Source organism: Haliotis rufescens, unplaced genomic scaffold, assembly GCF_023055435.1.
Source record: "Haliotis rufescens isolate VD_foot unplaced genomic scaffold, xgHalRufe1.0.p SCAF_8, whole genome shotgun sequence".
NCBI lineage: Eukaryota > Metazoa > Mollusca > Gastropoda > Lepetellida > Haliotidae > Haliotis > Haliotis rufescens.
The window spans coordinates 45,994,285-46,017,226 of record NW_025964372.1 but is presented as its reverse complement, the minus strand read 5'-3'; the positions used below and the strand labels follow the sequence as shown (position 1 = coordinate 46,017,226).

The following is a 22,942-nucleotide window of genomic DNA, read 5'->3' as shown; positions in this document are numbered from 1 at the left end:
TTGTATCAGAAAGTACAGTAAAAATGTAAGGAGATGGTAGTTTCGCGCTTCAAGGGACCAAGATATTAAGCTTGAGACATGGACTTCAAATATTGTAAAAGTCGCTTCCCGGAAAGCTCTAACATGAGCCAGTTTTACACAGTTTAGCCTATCCCATACATGTAGCGTTGTTATTAGTACACAACTTGCAAGTGTTGACATAACAAAAGTCTAATTCTCATTAATATGAACACATATTTCTACAAAACTATTTGTAAACGCTAAGACAAAATTGTTATGGATGAACAACTTCTTTAGTACAATTGGGCGACGTTTCGGTGTAGATTCTAACACCGTTATCAAGCAAATGATGTACAAACTAGGTATGAGCATGATATACATGTATATACATAACAATAGATAGATCTTTATATAACAGATAAGGTTGATGTACACTGATTGAACAGGTAGTTATGATAAGACAAGTTTATACAAGAGATAGGGTTGATGTACAGTGATTGATGGGTATGGGATTACCACAAGGATTACTAAGAAGGAATGTATGGAAAGCCAGTGGGGAGATAATAGTTCAGTGTTGTTTTGGCAGCTGATGAGATCATGGTAAGCTGGAGGGATGTAGCATCCTTGATCTCTGTTTATGGCTGGCTGAATTCTTTTGATGCAAATGGCTTCTCTAAATTTTCTGAGCTTGAAGTCTTTCTGGTTTGTTGTTAAGATGTTGATGTTGTCCCACTTAATATTGTGGCTGGGGTGGATTTGGGTGTGGTCAGAGATTTAGAGTCTTTTTTTTTGTGTCTTTTTTTTAGGACAGAGGCATGATGTTCTTTTAAGCGTTGGTTGAGAGGTCTTGAGGTGTCTGAGTTACCATTCCAACTTCTAAATGCCACTCAAAGAAGTTATTTGTTAATTCTTTCCTCATTTCTCATACTATGCACAGCGTAACACCTCTTGGACATTTGAACGACAAGTTGTGGTGGTGGCAAAGAATAGATACTTTATTCTCAAAGTATAAACATGAAAAACCGGGCTATCAACAACATGGTCTGACAGAGGAAGATGGACACAGCTACACCATGGCACGATAGTTATGTTATTGTATTGATATTTTAAATATTGATAAATAGACGACAAAAATGTCATTCCTATTAACTTCACATTTCGTAAGTGTCAGTAATTCAACTGGACATATAAACTCGTTTGAATACACATATCCTTATAGGTCAATCGCCTTGTGATTGGTCCTAACGATTTCTAACTGCTCATGTTCTTTGAAAATAGTGTTACAACAGACCATTGGCCACAAAAGGATCCTTACCATACCTTGTTCTTTGGTTCTCAAGTGCGTGAGTGAGTGAACATGGTTTTACGCCGCATTTAGCAATATTCTAGCAATATCACGTTCGGGGACACCAGAAATGGGCTCACACATTGTACCCATGTCGGGAATCGAACCCGGGTCTTCGGCGTGGCGAGCGAACGCTTTGACCACTAGGCTACCCGACCGCCGGTTTGTACAAAATAATGTTCTCTGGGTGTCCTGAGAAGTATGTGTCGTGGGTCCCCAACACAGTTTGATTCCACCTCGACAGAACCCACATTGTGTCAAAATATGCCAGCCCACCACAGAATATTAACTGGTCGGTCCTAAACGAAATAAAACACAACAAAAATCAAATACTAGAACAGAACGTAGATTATTTATTTGAGATGGTGACACACAATGTTGTGATAATGGCTTTTAGATGTTTGATATGTCGCTTTCAAGCAATAATCATAGAAACATTTTTCAGGAAAATATCAGCGTCAACTGGATTTTATTGAAATTTCCAGACTTTAACGGAGTCTATCTTAAGGGCGGCGTCCTCCCCGCCCCGCACGTCTGGGTTCCACGTGGGGTACCACTGGTCCTTAGCCGCCCAGAACTGGGAGGCTGTGGCCTCTGTCCATGGCTTCGGGTAGGCGGTGTTGTTATAGCTGTCGTCGAAGTAGTTGAAACCACCGACGGCGACGTTAAGGATGATGTAGAACTGAAATAAATATGTTCAATGTATACATAGAGGTTATCACGCGAGTGTGTTTGGGGATGGTAAATATCCTGCATTAGGAATAAACATTGTATTTAGCGAGCCTTGGCGAGCTAAATACATAGTGTTTATTCCTAATACAGGATATTTACCATCCCCAAACACACAAGCGTGATAACCTCTTTATCATATAATGTCATGCTTTAATTCTGTGCTTTAAAATCGCTTTCCCTCTCTCACAATCATTACCGAAACATTGCGAGTTTTCCTGGAATGCGCGCATTAATATTTATTACGTCACAGGGTAAGTGATGTGTCAGTCGTACAGTGACAGTAGCCAATATAGTTCAAACTGAAATCTGTTTCTTATACAGTGGCGAAGCAACATATACGCAAAACAACAGTTGTTTTTAATTGCCTTTCGCGGCAATCCATCGGTCTGTCCGCTAGAGTAACTGCCCTTTGTCAAAGGGAAGCTACTCTAACCCTAGCCTATGAGACGTCACGAGCACGGTCAGATGTTGTTGACAGTCGGTCTGTCCTGTCATAACAGTCAGATGTACACACAGCGACAAAACCAAACAAGGTAACAATTCAAACATATTTCGGCCAAATCCAACTATTTTAATTTGTGGAGAAGGTTTCAAGTCGCAGAGGTCTACAAGCACAGATATTGCTACTGATCCCGCTTGGCTAGGCCTCGCGCCCTCGCAAAATTGTTTCGAAATTTATACCTCCAAAGTAGCCAAAACTTATAAAATGCCTTAGCTACGTCACAGTTAGACACTGATTTTCAGTATATTAGACTGTTCTTTTGATAATGATAGCAATTATCCCTGTTGTTTATCCAGATTCCCTATGGTTAATTTTGACTCGATCGCCGAATGACGAGGACGACGCCATGTTTGTTTATTAACAGTGAAAGTAGTCCTACTTGACCTTTGATATTTGCATCTCTATCCGCATATGACCCCAACGGATATCGTTTTTATCCGTTGGCTTTATCCTGCCGAGAAACCTGCCCATTATATGATAAACAGGGTTATCATGCGGAATAACGAATGAGTACAGAGTTGTCTCCCTTGGCGTAATGTAAAGACATACGTTTACGACAAGATGGGCAACGTACAGTTTGGGCGGTAGACACAATGTTGGACAGTGCGTGTCCCCAATATTCCATCTACCTGATGGCGGTCTGTACATAATTAAGTCTTTACCTGACAATCAGAAACTTGAACAGAAGATTTACACCGTCGGTGAGTCTGACCACTCGATCCCGTGACGTTAGTCGCATCTTAAGACCAGCATAGGTTGTTTGGGACCCGATTCTAATCCGGCATCACCACGGGGTTTGGCATGCAAATGAAATATATCAACCGACCATTCAGCTCGTAGAACGAACGACAGTCACAACCAGGTGGGGCAGACGATTGTTGTTGGAATTCACGTCATATTTAATGTATAGAGGAAAGTTGACTATTCTGTGTCAGTTAATATGTTTATGTCATCGAGAAGCAAAACACATTTCATTCGGCTCAATATATGATTATGTCAAATTTCAAAGGTCCTAAATATTTGTTTTTATATGAAACATTCTTTAAAGGTGAGGATCCTCCCGTGTTTACATACCTTGTGAAGAGAGATATTTCCATCACATGGGATAAATATTAGAACAGACAATCCAGCGATTGACATCATGAACATCGATCCACGCAATTGGGATACGATGACATGCATCAACCAAGTCAACGTGCCTGACCACCCGATCCCGTTAGTCGACTCTTACGGCAAGCATGGGTTGCTGAAGACCTTTTCTACCCCGGATCTTCACGGGTCACCGTTATATCTACCATTGTTTCAATCTTAGTATATGTTTATTTTTCGGCTTAACTTGCAAACAATCGACAGCAGCTAGAGGGATGGTGTACCGGATTTCATTTTGTACTGATAAATAATAGTCATAACTTTAATACTCTAATACCAGTTATATATACAAGCTGTTATAGTCCAGTTATTTTACCGTCCATCGTCGACAGGTTTGAATATGTTGGTGCCGTATAACCTGTTCTAGTCATGATATGGCTAAAATTCTGCCGTTGTGACTAAACCCACTCATTAACTCACTGAAGAAGTTGCGGGACAAATCCTTATATCGCTCGAGTGATGCATGATTGCAATGATTACCGTAGCGGTGGCAAACAAAGAATCACAATCGGGGTCAATGGGGGATTCGAACCCACAACCAGCGCATACTGGCAGGAACTAGTCACACACTGATTGCCTCGTCTATACGCAATGGTTATATGAAGTCCCACATGGCGCTGTCATCTGGACTGGGGCTACTTTGGAAATACAGTAAAGTAGGCCATTACCAAATTGCCATTTCCATTCGATTTGATGAGGGTTTATAAACATTATTTGCTAAGACCTAGAATAAAATGCGTATATTCGTGCATTACCTCTTTGTCGAAAGGAGCCATCTTGGAGGCACCTTTCCATGGGTTGTCGAAGCCTGTCTCGTTGAACTCCCCGAACCCCCAAAAGCCTGTGTCCCCGGGGGTCACGCGCAGGGTCTGTCTCCCGTCAAACGAGAATCTGAAATATGATTGATATGATTATTTTGTTTGGATAAATTGACAGAAACAGCATGACGCTGTATAATAATATGGCCTAAATGTCGCCGTATATAACCGAACACAGTGTTGTATATAACCCTACACGATGTAGTATATAGCCCAACACGATGTAGTATATAACCCAACACGATGTAGTATATAACTCTACACGATGTAGTATAACACCCAACACGATGTAGTATATAACCCAACACGATGTAGTATATAACCCAACACGATGTAGTATAACACCCAACACGATGTAGTATATAAAACAACACGATGTTGTATATAACCCAACACGATGTAGTATATAACCCAACACGATGTAGTATAACACCCAACACGATGTAGTATATAACCCAACACGATGTAGTATAACACCAAACACGATGTAGTATATAACCCAACACGATGTAGTATATAACCCAACACGATGTAGTATATAACTCTACAAGATGTAGTATAAAACCCAACACGATGTAGTATATAACCCAACACGATGTAGTATAACACCAAACACGATGTAGTATAACACCAAACACGATGTAGTATATAACTCTACAAGATGTAGTATAACACCCAACACGATGTAGTATATAACCCAACACGATGTAGTATATAACCCAACACGATGTAGTATAACACCCAACACGATGTAGTATATAAAACAACACGATGTAGTATATAACCCAACACGATGTAGTATATAACCCAACACGATGTAGTATAACACCCAACACGATGTAGTATATAACCCAACACGATGTAGTATAACACCCAACACGATGTAGTATATAACCCAACACAATGTTGTATATAACCCAACACGATGTAGTATATAACCCAACACGATGTAGTATAACACCCAACACGATGTAGTATATAACCCAACACGATGTAGTATATAACCCAACACGATGTAGTATAACACCCAACACGATGTAGTATATAAAACAACACGATGTAGTATATAACCCAACACGATGTTGTATATAACCCAACACGATGTAGTATATAACCCAACACGATGTAGTATATAAAACAACACGATGTAGTATATAACCCAACACGATGTTGTATATAACCCAACACGATGTAGTATATAACCCAACACGATGTAGTATAACACCCAACACGATGTAGTATAACACCCAACACGATGTAGTATATAACCCAACACGATGTAGTATAACACCCAACACGATGTAGTATATAACCCAACACGATGTAGTATAACACCCAACACGATGTAGTATATAAAACAACACGATGTAGTATATAACCCAACACGATGTTGTATATAACCCAACACGATGTAGTATATAACCCAACACGATGTAGTATAACACCCAACACGATGTAGTATAACACCCAACACGATGTAGTATATAACCCAACACGATGTAGTATAACACCCAACACGATGTAGTATATAACCCAACACGATGTTGTATATAACCCTACACCATGTAGTATAACACCAAACACGATGTAGTATAACACCAAACACGATGTAGTATATAACCCAACACGATGTTGTATATAACCCTACACCATGTAGTATAACACCAAACACGATGTAGTATAACACCAAACACGATGTAGTATATAACCCAACACGATGTAGTATATAACCCTACACGATGTAGTATATAACCCAACACGATGTAGTATAACACCCAACACGATGTAGTATAACACCCAACACGATGTAGTATATAACCCAACACGATGTTGTATATAACCCTACACCATGTAGTATAACACCAAACACGATGTAGTATAACACCAAACACGATGTAGTATATAACCCAACACGATGTTGTATATAACCCTACACCATGTAGTATAACACCAAACACGATGTAGTATAACACCAAACACGATGTAGTATATAACCCAACACGATGTAGTATATAACCCTACACGATGTAGTATATAACCCAACACGATGTAGTATATACTAGTAACCCTACACAATCTAGTATATATCCCTACAAGATGCAGTATATAACCCAACACGATGTTGTATATAACCCAACACGATGCAGTATATAACCCTACACAATCTAGTATATATCCCTACAAGATGCAGTATATAACCTAACACGATGTTGTATATAACCCTACATAATGTAGTATATACCACTACACAATCTAGTATATATCCCTACAAGATGCAGTATATAACCCAACACGATGTTGTATATAACCCAACACGATGCAGTATATAACCCTACACAATCTAGTATATATCCCTACAAGATGCAGTATATAACCTAACACGATGTTGTATATAACCCTACATAATGTAGTATATACCACTACACAATCTAGTATATATCCCTACAAGATGCAGTATATAACCCAACACGATGTTGTATATAACCCAACACGATGCAGTATATAACCCTACACAATCTAGTATATATCCCTACAAGATGCAGTATATAACCTAACACGATGTTGTATATAACCCTACATAATGTAGTATATACCACTACACAATCTAGTATATATCCCTACAAGATGCAGTATATAACCCAACACGATGTTGTATATAACCCAACACGATGCAGTATATAACCCTACACAATCTAGTATATATCCCTACAAGATGCAGTATATAACCTAACACGATGTTGTATATAACCCTACATAATGTAGTATATACCACTACACAATCTAGTATATATCCCTACAAGATGCAGTATATAACCCAACACGATGTTGTATATAACCCAACACGATGCAGTATATAACCCTACACAATCTAGTATATATCCCTACAAGATGCAGTATATAACCTAACACGATGTTGTATATAACCCTACATAATGTAGTATATACCACTACACAATCTAGTATATATCCCTACAAGATGCAGTATATAACCGAAAACGATGTAGTATATAACCCAACACGATGCAGTATATAACCCTTCACAATCTAGTATATTACCCTACACAATGTAGTATATAACCCTACACGATGCAGTATATAACCCAACATGATGTAGTATATAACCCTACAAGATGTAGTATAAAACCCAACACGATGCAGTATATAACTCTACAAGATGTAGTATATAACCCAACATGATGTAGTATATAACCCTACACGATGTAGTATAAAACCCTACCCGATGTAGTATATAACCCAACATAATGCAGTATATAACCCAACATGATGCAGTATATAATCCAACACGATGCAGTATATAACCCAACATGATGAACATATAACCCAACATGATGCAGTTTATACCCCTACACAATGTAGTATATAACCCTACACAATGTAGTATATAACCCTACACGATGTAGTATATAACCCAACATGATGCAGTATATAACCCTACACAATGTAGTATATAACCCTACACGATGCAGTATATAACTGAACATGATGCAGTATATAACTGAACACAATGTAGTATATAACCCTACACGATGCAGTATATAACCCAACATAATATAGTCTAGAACCCAACATGATGCAGTATATAACCCAACATGACCCGGTATATTCCAGATTCCGTTGATCGACTGCACTGTGTGGTGGCTTCTGCAGATGGCAAGCCTCATTTACATACGTGAAACAGGCGCACGATCTAAACGTGACGTACGTGATAGCGTCTTCGTCCCACTCGACTCCATACGTATGAAACTCATCTCCGTAAGTTCCGTTCTCTTTCACCCTGCCAACAGAAACGGATTGTCAACAAAAACAGTTCATGATTCAGAACTTAGGAGGTATGACAGCCATGAGCTGGACATGTTTCTACAATGTCAGTGGAGAATATACTTCGGAGCGGCTGACTGACTCGGAGCTGAACCCCAGTGAAACCCGTTAAACCGGACACGATTCCTTGTGGTGACTATTCTTAGTGAAATCGTCCGGATTATCGCGTTTCCCTATTAGCGAATCGTGGGTGCAGTGCAAGTAAACTTGGCAATTTGTGCAAATTTGGCTTTAGTTAGTCTTGACTCAGTTTCAGCTTCTTCTTGATCACAATCTGTTTGCTCTAAACCTTTAATTATAAGTTACGTATTTTGTAGATCATGAACAGTTCAGACGTACCAGGACTGGTGGGCACGTGACCAGCCGTTGTGGAAGTAGTCGGTGCCGAAGTGAATGGTACTGCCGTAAGAGTCGACTCCTACAGAGCGGCCATTCGCGTCGTAGTAGTGTCGGTTACCTGTGCGGATGAAATGGAATTAAGCACATTCTTGTCGTTCCAGATGCGAAAAATTCCGGTCATTCTTAAAGTTTCGAATATTTCAAAGAGAAATATTTGATGCCGTGACCCGTGGCCTAGGTGAAATAACAGCAAGTGTATACGAGTATTGCTGGATTTTGCAAATCAAGAATGAATGTATGTACGTAGGTGGAAAGTCAAACCAGAATATTTTAAGTGTGACACACATTTGAAAAAATGAAACTACCTCCCTGTTGACGAAAAGAAGTCCAACAATACCAAGGGAGATGGTTCAACGCTTATTGGTATATCAATACGAAATATAACGTTATGAAACAGAATTATGGCCAAGACTCAGTTGAATATGTTGTTCTTGTTAGAATTGGAATTTGGAACAAAGTTTTCAATTGAATAAGGTCATATTTGCCTCTGCTCTCCATGATGTCAATCTCGCCGGACGCCGGCCAACCGCCATACTCCGTGTACGTCGGCAGCATCCATATGGCTGAAACAGATGACCATTTTATATACACATGTGTGTGTGCGGGAGTGCGTGCGCGCGCGTGCACGTGTCTGACACAGATGACCATTACATATATGTAATTACATGTTGTCATAACGAATCCACGAAGAAGAGTCAAGTCGATGTTTGACCAATGTGACGGGTCTTCTGATTGGGGAGTGATGAACAAGCTAAAACCACGTTACCGTCATCGTTTGGAAGACGTTATGAACGCGTTATCAAGGCGGTATCGAAGCGAAACCTATTTGTTATCAACGCGCTACTTGTACTTTATCCAAGTGTATAGTGGCGTTATCAAGACGTGATTAACGCGCGTTACCCATAAAGCATTACCCACGAACTATAAAGGCGTTACCAACGTGTAAAAATAGGTTATCAAAGCGTTACCAAGGCGGCATCAATGTGTATTGCGACATTATCACCACATTATTCAGGCGTGATGCGCGGGTTATAAGGACATCAATGCGTTTTAAAGACCTACCAGGCTGAATTCATCTGTCTCGAGGAGGTATCAGTTTTAATATTATATAATGAAACCAAAAGTGCCTGTTGCAGCTGTCACAAATGCATGCAAAGGCAAGTCAAAACAGCATCACTTGCATAAGATAGCAATCAAGTCCTCCGCATGTCTGCCATAAAAAGCGTTTTGAAATCTGTCTAAGAATGTTGTAGCATTGGTCCAACAAATTTTGACATTTGAAATCTTTAGAGTGAGAGGACCGCCCCCGTTGTCCACTGGAAAGAGCTTCTGCCCGTAGAGCGGAAGGTCGTGGGTTCGATCCCAGGCCGCGTTGAAAGATGGTACTTCTTTTTACCCTGCTTGGCGCTCGGCATTAAGGGGCTAAAACAAGGATGGGCCAGCTCGGAGTCAGTATACTGTGTCTGAATGGGGTATTCTTGTTAAACTGCTGCATGGTATCTAGCACTATAACTCGGTAATAGTCCTTACAATCAGGCACACCAACACGTGCATGCACGTCGCTACAAAAGTGCAACATCTTGAACGCGACGTTAAACCCCATTTCACCTCACCTCATAGTGACAGCATCCTCGATTGTACCTCAAAAGTTGTGACATGTAGACACCAAATGGTAAATCTGTTGAAATAGTGCTCGACATAAGGAAATTGAATATTGGAAGTTAGAGCCAAGACTTAAGGACAGTAACTTATCATTCTGCATAGATCTAGGTACAAAACAGAGATGGGTGATCTAGTTCAGGGGCCTGTTCCACAAAGCGATCTTAGTGCTATGATTGTCGTAAGCCTATGTTAAAGTATGGGAGCTACGATCATCTTAGCGCTAAGATCGTTTTGTGGAACGGTGCCCAGGTCAGTAAGTCAGTGGAAGGGAATTGGCTATTTGGTTGGTTTTTGAACGATATCAGATAAGTTCAACTTTGGATAAATTCCCGTGTTTTGATTTTGACTGATATGCAAAGGGTAAAGGATGAACAGAATGGGACATAAAGTGTTTGGGACTTCCCGCCAACCGAATGCGTGGTTTAAATACCATACAAATGTGCCACTGTGGGTCGCGCTTGATGGGAGTTTTGATTTGAACTACAGTGTACACATGACTAGTGTATAACTCGTGTGACACATACCGGTCGCGATCGAAGGAACGTTTTAATCGAACATCCGCAGCGAGTTCAATAGAGTTGCCGCCCTTGGTTGTTGCTGACAAACTTGACATACTTGATCGTCCGAGAAGTTTCAGAATGGGACAGGTCTAGAAGGATAGCTGTACCTATATAAGAGCGACACGAGGAGGATTCGAGGCCTTTTACGACCTGCCGTGCTGTGCGTCTTCTATACTTGCTAGGTGCCGATTGGATACCTATCTGACAACACCGAAATCCTGCCAACTTTCAACACTATTCCGGATACAAGAGCGGGGACAGGTCTCTTTCAAGACGTTTGACAGTGACACTGCTGTACATTCGTTAGTGCACTGACATATATCAATTATGTATTGCCTTTTGTGAAACCCGAAACTGGGTATTTCAATATTATTCGTTAATAACTCATTGATCTTGTGTGGTCATTGATGATTTCACATTGATTTTGTGTGATCATTAATGATTTCACATTGATCTTGTGTGATCATTAATGATTTCACATTGATCTTGTGTGATCATTAATGATTTCACATTGATCTTGTGTGGTCATTAATGATTTTACATTGATCTTGTGGGATCATTAATGATTTCACAATTGATCTTGTGTGGTCATTAATGATTTCACATTGATGTGTGATCATTAATGATTTCACATTGATCTTGTGTGGTCATTAGTGATTTCACATTGATCTAGTGTGGTCATTTACTGATTTCACATTACCATGTTTGGCCATTTTCTGATTTCACAATTTAGTTCTTCACGAACTCATTTCTGGGTTAACATTTGCGTTTCAATTTGGAAATCTACAGGTCAAGTAATACAAATAAAAGGTAAACAAAAAGCTAACAGGGTTTTTCAATATAATTTGTTGACTTCTCATTGATCTTGCGTGGTCCTTTATTGATTTCACATTGATCTTGTGTGGTCATTTAACGATTTCACAATATAATTCTGCACCTACTGATTTTTGAGTTAACATTGGCGTTTCACTTTCGAAATCAGTTAGTAAAATAATACTCATCAAAACTAGATCCCCCGAAAGTGGCCAGAGCGCGAATTGCCTCGGGTGTATGATGTTTTGAGCAATAGTGAACACATGAATGATATGTGTAACAGGCACATGTTTCGCGTCCGGTTGCGATCTAGGGAAGGTTTAAATCGAACAACAGTTAGGAGTGATATATGATGTGTGAGTTACGTACCGGGCCACAACCAATCTCCCTTGGGGAGTTTAGCCGATATTTCCACCTTGCCGTATTTAAAGTTCAGACCCCTGGAGCTCCGGAGTCGGGCCGACTGAATGGGATTGATGATGTACTGGTGGTTGCCGATGCGCTCGCAGCCGTAGAAGGCGTTGCCAGTACAGGTGTCGTGCGGTCCTGCGCCTGAAATATAGAGTAAGTGAGGTAGTGAGTGAGAGTGCGAGAGAGCGCACTGTAAACCTTACCGTAACTGTCACGCTGTTTTATGATTAATCCACGTGAAAGTCTTACATTTTTATACCGTATTTATTACAACTGTACTGTAGTGTCCTATTTTTCTTCAGCTACGGTACTGTACTGCAAAAAACAGTTTCAAAGCTACCTTTTAACGGTATAATATGTTTGCCATTGCATCACGGGATGTGGTAGTTCCACGCCGCCATTACGTGTACGTTCTCAGAGGGGAGACGGCAGTAGGCCAATCTGCAATATCAGCCTGATAGAACAAACATCTGTACTAATTATGGTGATAGAAACTTTGATGAGGGCGTTTGGATGGTGGAAATTGTATTCTGTGTCAGTTTTCTACTCAACATATCTATTATAGACCTACAGCAGCTGTGTATTATCCTTCCCCATCCTGATGACAAAATGACATTGTATGATTGTCAACAATGCCAATATCAAGACGGAAGATTATAAAACATTGTGTAATTTACTATGCAATTAACAATCATCAGGGTCGTCGTCTATGACAAATGGGGTATGCTTGGGGCTAGTTCAGTCATCTCACCCTTTAAGCATAATCCTCTCATCCGCTAAACCCCACCCCGTATAAAATCCGCGTTTGAATTTGCCCTCAGGAACCAATGTTTGAACGAGGGTGGCCAAGTGGACCGGGTGGTCACACGAGTACAGAGAAACTATGCCACGGGAGGGCTTGAACGTTGCACATAATATGTCATTGGTTTGTCTGATCCAGACTCGATTATTTACGGATTGTTGCTGAGTGCAAGACACGAACAAATAATATATCAGCCATTACCCCACAGTTCAAGTTTTCCGGAGGTGAGGAAGGCCTCGCCAAACTGGTCCACCGTCAACGTCTGCAACAGACACATCACAGTTGCAACTCACGTTAATCTTGTCTCCCTGAGCTAATGCAGACAGACACATCTGATATAACGAAGACTGTCATAACAATACATCGAATATAACGATAAGTTTGATAACAAACGTGTGTGCATATGGATATTGAATATCGGATGTTGCGAAAACTCTTTGTAACGAAATACCAGTCATATAGTTTGATTCTTACGTAGTGAACACACACGTTTATTCATTGATCGAATATGACGAACGGAAAAGTCGGGGCACCTAAATCGATTTTCCCAAAATCGACCCAAATTTGAATTCGTTTCTTTTTGCATTCATTTATTTGTATCAGTAAATTCAGAAAGTTATACAGTTATTTAAAATTGAATACACCTTAAACACATTATATTCAACAAATGTTATGAATTACATAACACCTTTATGATTGCAGTTAGTACACAATGTTTATTTATGTTGTCCCTGTCCTGACAAGGTATTTGACCTAAGCGTCGTATGTCATTTGTTTGTATGTTTGTTTAACGCCGCACGCAGCAGTATGCCAGTTATACGGCGACGGTCTGGAAATAATCGTGTCTGGACAAGACAATCCAGTGATTGATACTGTGGGCAGCGATACACGCCGTAAGTGTATTATAACAGGGAATCAGCCTAAGCACTGAGCTGGGCCAGCGATCCACTTAGTCGCCTCTTTTCTGAGTGAGTGAGCATGGTTTTACGCCGCATTTAGCAATATTCCAGCAATATCACGTCGGTGTGAACCAGAAATGGGCTTCGCACATTGTACCCATATCGGGAATCGAATCCCGGGTATTCGACGTGAGGGACGAACGCTTTAACTACTAGGCTACCCGACCGCCCCGGGATCCGGTGGTCAGGCTCGCTGACTTGGTTGATAGATGCCTTCGTATCCCAAATGCGTAGATCGATACTCATGATGTAAATCACTGGATTGTCTGGTCCAGACTCGATTATTTACAGACCGCCGCCATATAGCTGGAATATTGCGTGCGGCGTTAAACAACATACAAAGAAACAAACAGAGAAACAAACCCACGGGGTCCTTGTGTGTTAAAACCGCTGTTTTAAATATGACGAAATTTACGGACAGGAATCAATGGGGACGTCGACTCACGGGTTTGATGTAGAGGACGCCATCGCGGACGTAGGTGTTGGTGCGGTTGTTGGTGTAGAACTGAAACTCCCAGTTCTGAAACACGATCGTGTTAAAAAGAATTGGTTTGTGGTCAGTGAGTTGGTTTTATCGTCGCATTCAACAGTATTAGGTGCAGTTACAGTAACAGTTACAGTTACAGTTACAGTTACAGTAACAGTTACAGTTACAGTGACAGTTACAGTAACAGTTACAGTTACAGTTACAGTGACAGTTACAGTTACAGTTACAGTAACAGTTACAGTTACAGTGACAGTTACAGTAACAGTTACAGTTACAGTTACAGTGACAGTTACAGTAACAGTTACAGTTACAGTTACAGTTACAGTTACAGTAACAGTTACAGTGACAGTTATAGTATCAGTTACAGTTACAGTTACAGTTATAAATTAAGGGGAAGCCCCAATCGGAAGTAGTGACGAATACCGCTTATGTGAGAAGCACTGGTATGGTGCTCACAAACTAGGTATCCTAATCAAAAGAGTATCGATTTCAAACTCCCTTGCAGCAGATCCTGGCATGGCTAGGGCACATAATTCTGCACAGCGAGTTGCAAGGTTATGGCCTACAGCGTGGGTCAATCGTGTAAGGCTTGACGCAGGTTAGGATATTCGACACATCAGTGTTCGACTTACGCCTCCCCCACCAGCCGTCAGCTCGTGTTCCCACACTTTGAAGTCCAGTGTGTCGAAGTTGTCGTGGAACATGAGGCAGGGGTACTCAGTGCACTCTGGTGTCGTTGTTGATGGTGTTGCTGTTGTGGCGCACGGCTTGTAGCAGATGGACGTCTTCATCCTGGAAGTAGTACCACCCACAGTCACGTGTGATGCATGTTGCGAGACAGTTGGGGGGACTAAGGGTATACATCACATCGAGCAATACTGTGTAGCGATTGGTAGTTGTGCATATAATCCATAGTGTGTACTGGTAGTTGTGCATATAATCCATAATGTGTACATGTCATGCAATACCTACAAGGTAAGTAACTCAATATATCTTACATGGATGTTACAGCATCTGTCATACAGTATCTGCTCCATGATATGTAAAAGTCATACAATATCTGCTCCATGATATGTAAATGTCATACAATATCTGCTTCAGGGTATGTTAATGTCATACAATATCTGCTTCAGGGTATGTAAATGTCATACAATATCTGCTACAGGTTATGTAAATGTCATACAGTATCTGCTACAGGGTATATACATGTCAAACAATATCTCCTACAGGATATGTAAATGTCATACAATACATGTTACAGGATATGTAAATGTCATACAATACATGCTACAGGCTATGTAAATGTCATACAATATCTTCTACATGATATGTAAATGTCATACAATACATGTTACAGGATATGTAAATGTCACAAAATATCTGCTACAGGGTATGTAAATGTCATACAATATCTGCTACATGATATGTAAATGTCATACAATACATGTTACAGGATATGTAAATGTCATACAATGTCTGCTACAGGGTATATACATGTCAAACAATATCTCCTACAGGATATGTAAATGTCATACAATACATGTTACAGGATATGTAAATGTCATACAATACATGCTACAGGCTATGTAAATGTCATACAATATCTTCTACATGGTATGTAAATGTCATACAATATCTGCTACAGGGTATGTAAATGTCATACAATATCTTCTACATGATATGTAAATGTCATACAATACATGTTACAGGATATGTAAATGTCACACAATATCTGCTACAGGGTATGTAAATATCATACAGGCTATGATAATGTCATACAATATCTGCTACAGGCTATGTAAATGTCATACAGTGTCTGCTACAGGGTATGTAAATGTCATACAATACATGTTACAGGATATGTAAATGTCATACAATACATGCTGCAGGGTATGTAAATGTCATACAATATCTTCTACGTGATATGTAAATGTCATACAATACATGTTACAGGATATGTAAATCTCATACAATATCTGCTACAGGGTATGTAAATGTCATACAATATCTGCTACATGATATGTAAATGTCACACAATACATGTTACATGATATGTAAATGTCATACAATACATGTTACAGGGTATGTAAATGTGATACAATACATGTTACAGGGTATGTAAATGTCATACAATATCTGTTACAGGGTATGTAAATGTCATACAATATCTGTTACAGGGTATGTACATGTCATACAATATCTGTTACAGGGTATGTAAATGTCATACAATATCTGCTACAGGGTATGTAAATGTCATACAATATCTGTTACAGGGTATGTAAATGTCATACAATGTCTGCTACAGGTTATATAAATGTTATACAATATCTGCCACAAGATACGTGACACTTTTACAATAACGGCTGCAAGATGTCCAAATGGTTTACGATATATACTACAGTGTATGTTAATGTTTAAGAAGATCTGCGATATGTTTCAGTATTTCACAATATTTTCCGTTAAGTGAATAACAGTGCCACAAAGTCCGCATTGACAAAACCAATAACTAACTTCTACAATGTCCATGTAAGAAGGAGGACATTCACATATACTTGAACGTAAAACAGAAGCGAGTCTATCTGTAAGATAGAATGCACTATGGAATATCATACAGTGACCCGCTGTATTCCTGGCAGGGTGAGTCCCATTCATGACCAACTCGTGTTATTACGGGACAAGCCGAATAGCGACTCGTGCCCCTCTCATGGCCATTTTGTGCGACCGGGTTCCGTCTTAGCGCAAACGGGCACACCTAAAACCATTGTCAACTCGTTGCGTAATGGTTCTCATATATATCCCCATATATTATATATATTTCGATGCAATTTAAAGCACATCGGGACGTGCGGAATTGTACAGTGTGATTGAACACACTTAACTGTGTCTTGGGTATATTTTTAGACGCAGGACATATGTAAAATCAAAAATTATTTCTGAGGGATTCTTTGATGAAGAACTTGAAATCATACGCGCATTCTGATTGGTTTGTCGTATTTTCGCACATAACATTCATCGATAGGGGGACGAGTCTTCTTGCAGGTTAAGGAAAGGGGCGAGTGGTGACGAATGGGTGAGTCCCACTGAAAGAAACTAATGCTATTTTACAGGGATTGGGTTACATGCCTTTGTTAACTAGTGAGACACAATAGAAATCCAGAAAATGGGACGTATTAACGGGGTATCACTGTACAAACTATAAGATCTCTAGACTACTCGCTATAAAAGTTAAAACGTGCACATGGTTTGCCAGGGACATTGTCATGTTTTCGACCTTTAGGACACACTAAATAGTCGACAATGGTAAAAGTGCGAGAATGTCCCTTTCAGCATTCCATACTTACCTGTATTTGGTGCATCTGGACCAGTTGAGCCAACCACATCCCTCGGTATATCTCTCCGATATCTGGCAGGCGTAGGGGCAGTTACTGAAGAACAGAGTGAGTGAGTGAGTGAGTAGTGGGAGGTGCGAGTGAGTGAGTGAGTGAGTGGTGGGAGGCGCGAGTGAGTGAGTGAGTTAGCTCAATGACAGACATCAGGCTTCTAACATTAGTAACATAAGTTTTTTGTGCCCAATCAGCAATATGAAAACGTTAGCATGGCGGTACACCAACAATAAAGCCTTGAGCAAGCAAACCAGGTGACGATAGCCCGAACACGTACCGCCCATGTACGCTGGAAACAATAATCTAGGTCACTGATCAAGACCATCCGATCCCGTATTTTAGTCGTTTTCTATGACAAATATGGTGTGATTGTGGTCAGTTCAACCCTCTTACCGTGAAACCCCTGCCAATGTAAGATGATGTCTCTGTTGTTGTTGTTGTTGTTGTTTAACGCCGCACTCAGCAATATTCCAGCTATATGACGGCGGTCTGTAAATAATCGAGTCGGGACCAGGCAATCCACTGATTGACATCATCGATCCACGCAATTGAGATTGATGACATGCATCAACCAAGTCAGCCAGCCTGACCACCCGATCCCGTTAGTCGCCTCTTGCGACAAGCATAGTCGCCTTTTTATGGCAAGCATGGGTTGCTGAAGACCTATTCTACCCCGGATCTTCACGGGTCCTGTCTCAGTTCTTACGTATCTACACCAAGGTTAACGATCGCCCGATTCTTTCATATTACTTTAGTTAATCTATCATGTAATGTGTTCGATATATCCCTGCAATGGTGAAACCAAATGCACGTCAAACCTGACACAATACAGAAGTAATAGAAACAATTGTGTCAAGGGATATAACAGAATTTATAGGTAAAAGTTTGGGGAAGAGAGTTACATTGTATAAATTCATTTTTCGTTGAAAGGCCTGAACTAAAAAATAGTTAATATTGTGTCTATTTTACATATTTTCATTTTGTTTTCTTCTTTCTTTTGAATAATACCGCGGTAACCTGTACATGATCAAATATGGTTCAGGGAAACCAGTGATTGATAACAAGCACAACAAGCCAAGTTGTCGGGCACATGACGTCACCCAATCAGGAAGGTCATGCATTGTGACCATCAGATCCTAGTTTTAGTCAACTCTAACCTAAAACAGGTGGTTATGTGGACCTATTCTTCCTGGGAATCATCTTGGGGTCGCAGGAAGGGAGTATGGTTTTACGCCGCTGTTAGCAATATTTTAGCAATCACAGCAGGGGACACCAGATATGGGCTTCATACACTGTACCTATGTGGAGAATCGAAGTATATACAATAAGTGTATATAAATGTATTGATGTATGGACATTGTATCAGGGCATTGATATGGAATTGTATCAGGGCATTGATAGGGCATTGTATCAGGGCATTGATATGGACATTGTATCAGGGCATTGATATGGACATTGTATCAGGGCATTGATATGTGCATTGTATCAGGGCATTGATATGGACATTGTATCAGGGCATTGATATGGGCATTGCATCAGGGCTACTCCGGGAGTTGCAATACAAGCAACAAAACACATCCCGTAAACATAATAAATCTGGTTGTTTGTTTGTTGTTTAAGGCCGCACCCCGCAATATTCCAGCTCTATGACAGCGGTCTGTAAATAATCGAGTCTGGACCAGACAATCCAGTGATTAACATCATGAACATCGATACACGCAATAGGGATCGATGACATGCATCAACCAAGTCAGCGAGCCTGACCACCCGATCCCGTTAGTCGCCTTTTACGACAAGCATGGTTTGCTGAAGACCCATTCTACCCCGGATCTTCTGGACTAGAAGCAGGGTCCATTGTACTGTATCATAAGCATGTGTGTATGAATCACTATTACGAAGTGATGACACCAGAAACAACCCCCAACCCTCTCTTTATAAAGGACGAGCTGTGCTGACGGCTCCTTGGCCCACTGGTAATTTAGTAAAAGGATCATTGAAATACTGAACATGTTCTTATGACAGTCTTTTATATTTAGTTTTCAATATGTGAACATATGGCATGAGAAAATAACGAAAGTGGATAAATAATGCGATATGTACATTTCTTAACTCCAAGAGAAAATCAAACTAGGCGCATGTCTTTTAATATGTCTTTGCGTTCAAACATTGCCCATTTTACAACATAAGAACTGTTTTCTGACAATCTCAAAATCCGAAACATTCAAGTATGAAAAACACAATTGCATTCATATGAACACATTTAATAAGAACTTCAACAAAAAAATCGCAATTCTGTACATAATGCACTTCCAGTGGTGAGGTGATGTGAAATGGGGTTAAACGTCTCTTAAAAGTTTGCACTCATATAGCGACGTGCATACACGTGTGTGTGTGTTTGTCTGTGTGCTTGTACCAGTCATCACTTATGCTGATTTTAGAGTGCTAGCCCACTGAGATACAATGCCGCAGTTTAACATGAATACTTTACTCAGACACAGTATACTGACTCCGAGTCGACAAGTGCTTGTTTTAGCCCCTTGATGCCGAGCGCAAGGAAGCTTAACAAGTACAGTCTTTTAAAGTGTTTTGGTATGCACATCTAGTGGGCTAAAAGGGTCCTTATCCGTTTGTTAAAAAAATGTTTAACTTTTAATGAAATCATACTGTAGTGTATTTAACAAATGTTTGAATAATCACCATTCACGGGTGATATGCAGACATTACCGTGTTCTTGAAACCAGCACATAGTGTTGCAGGTTTTCCCTCACCCCGAACGTTTTCTCACAGAACACATATCGGAATACAAAGCATGGCGTTGTTAAGATAACTTTGAAAACAGTAGGGTTGACATATCTTGACGTTTTGAAGAGGTATCTAACGGTCTATCGAACATAATGTCTAAATGTCGAGTGTCCTTGCTTGGAATGTTCACATTCAAAATGTCTTTGGTTCTTATTCCAGTGATATGTACATTGGCACTGTACAGTTGACGGCACCTCGTTAATCATGTATACAAGGTAGTTGAGGGTACATTTATACAATATAATATACATTAATAGCCATAATAACTGTTAAATTACATCACGTCGTTGAATAAGTGCCTGATTTCTAAGATTCATGGCATGGAAAATGAACATTGACAAATGTTTAATTGTTACAGTATTTTAAGTCTTAATTTATAAGTAAAATTTATACAAGTGATGATCCTTAAAAAAGTAATCATTGATGAATTAGTTTGTAATGCCAACACAGAATGCACAAACAAGTAAAAAGTGATATTCATCTTCTATATCATTAAAACTGTACAGTTGACAGTCTTCTTTTTAAATTCTATAGTGTCCGCTTGATTCAATAAGAAGATCATGAGAATTGCGTCTGAATCGTGCCAACGCCCCTCGGAATTTCTTTATATCTATTTCGCACAAATAATGCTCTCTAATTCAGTTTGTTTTCATATCCTAAAGGTGATTTCATTTATTGGACTAGGGAAGATAACCATTTTTGGAAATACGTGACTTTTAAAAACGTTGTGAAGTCAATAATATATCTCTCTGGTAGAGCTACAGTTTGTCCAGTGATCACAAAACCATACCGGGTTGAATTAATTAACTGTGTGACATACGATGCCCAGTTTGATTTACCCTGACGATCGTAGAGTAACGCTATGTTGTAGCATTTCTTTGGATATCTTGAATTTGGCATCTGTAGTAATTTTAATCAGTATTTAATAACTTTTATATGAGCGTTTATGAACAATGGACATCTTTCACATTCACCATATACCATAATATTTGGAGTGCTATGTTTAACACCGAGAAAGTTCTTACGAGCATGTATATGAATCTTTTCAATAGCATCTATATGAATCTTCTGAATCCCAAATCTATCCATCAAAATAGGGCTAATTTTGTCGTCAAAGATTTTGAAAAATGTATTAAAGTTACATTTCCAAGTTGCTTGAGGGTTTGAAAACATTTTAGCTTGTAAAGCAGCCTTATTAATAAAAGTCGTCACCCAACATTATGTGAACATTGTTTCACTGCGAGACGATATCAAGCAAATCATTCTGCAAGTGTATTAGACCATAAGTGCACTTTCTCATTGCATTTTTATACCAGGTTAAAAACGAATATACACACATATCGTAAAACCTCGTTAATCAGGTACAGTATGAGTGAGTGAGTGAGTTTGGTTTTACGCCGCTTTTAGCAATATTCCAGCAATATCACGGCGGGGGACACCAGCAATGGGCTTCACACGTTGTAGGGTACAGTATGAAGTGAAATCGGCCGGATTAATACATGTCCGGATTACTGAATGGACGGCATGGAGTAGTTTAATTAAAACTATGAGCCTAAATATTTTTTAAAACGCATCTTGCAACAATTTATTCTTTGTGGCAGACAACTTCTTTTTCAGCAGTCTAAAGCATCATTATTTTTTTCAAGCAATTTCTGGGACAAAATATTTTTCGTTACCGAATATCAAATGACCGTTCCCCAACAGGACTGTCCTGAAGTAGGATTTCCGGATTAACGGAGACTGCACTAACGAGGTTTCACTGTAGCTTATTATTATAACTTACTTTGGGCTCGTGTCGTCAGACTGTGCAAAGACAGATGACGCCACACAGATGACGACGATCGCTGTCCTGACAAATCCCACCATGTCTGTTGGCCTGTTCGCTGAGACTGCCCTGCCCGTGCAAGGGGATCCAGGTACTTGTAGAGAGAACTTGCATAACGTCAGGGGCGTGAACCAGAGCGTGACGTAGGGTGCAGGGTAGTCACAGGGTTAGCCAAAGGGGTAGGGGGCGTGTCTAAGGGATAGGGGTAATATCTATTCACGGTAACGTCCGGTTGGGGATTTAGTAAGTATGTGATTTGGGTTAAGCGAGCCTTGAAAAAGTAGAACAATTATGGCACCACGTGTCAGCTTGAAGTTTAAGTACAAAGTGCAAGGGGACGCAGATCTTAGATGAGTATTATCCCTTTGGTGACACCCACGGGTATGGTTCTGACAGACCAAGGGCACACGAGCACGGGTATGGTTCTGACATACCAAGGGCACACGAGCACGG

General features: G+C 40.0%; 1 protein-coding gene across 1 annotated transcript; it reads right to left on the bottom strand.

Annotated features, from left to right (window-relative positions):
- Positions 1–1,675: 1,675 nt before the first annotated feature.
- LOC124143611 (beta-1,3-glucan-binding protein-like) lies at positions 1,676–22,597 on the bottom strand. Its single transcript, XM_046512636.2, has 11 exons — positions 22,448–22,597; positions 17,821–17,904; positions 15,112–15,271; positions 14,438–14,512; positions 13,235–13,295; positions 12,190–12,372; positions 9,271–9,348; positions 8,726–8,843; positions 8,271–8,342; positions 4,484–4,619; positions 1,676–2,027 (listed from the first exon to the last, which is right to left on the bottom strand). The coding sequence occupies exons 1-11, from the start codon at positions 22,528–22,530 to the stop codon at positions 1,815–1,817; spliced, it is 1,263 nt and encodes a 420-aa protein (XP_046368592.2). The 5' UTR covers positions 22,531–22,597; the 3' UTR covers positions 1,676–1,814.
- Positions 22,598–22,942: the final 345 nt, after the last annotated feature.

Coding starts and splice junctions, on each gene's coding strand:
- LOC124143611 (XM_046512636.2), bottom strand. CDS start 22,530: ATGGTGGGATTTGTCAGGACAGCGATCGTCGTCATCTGTGTGGCGTCA. Junction 12,373..13,234: donor CGGAAAACTTGAACTGTGGG/GTAATGGCTGAT, acceptor TCTATATTTCAG/GCGCAGGACCGCACGACACC. Junction 2,028..4,483: donor TGGCTCCTTTCGACAAAGAG/GTAATGCACGAA, acceptor TATTTATTTCAG/TTCTACATCATCCTTAACGT.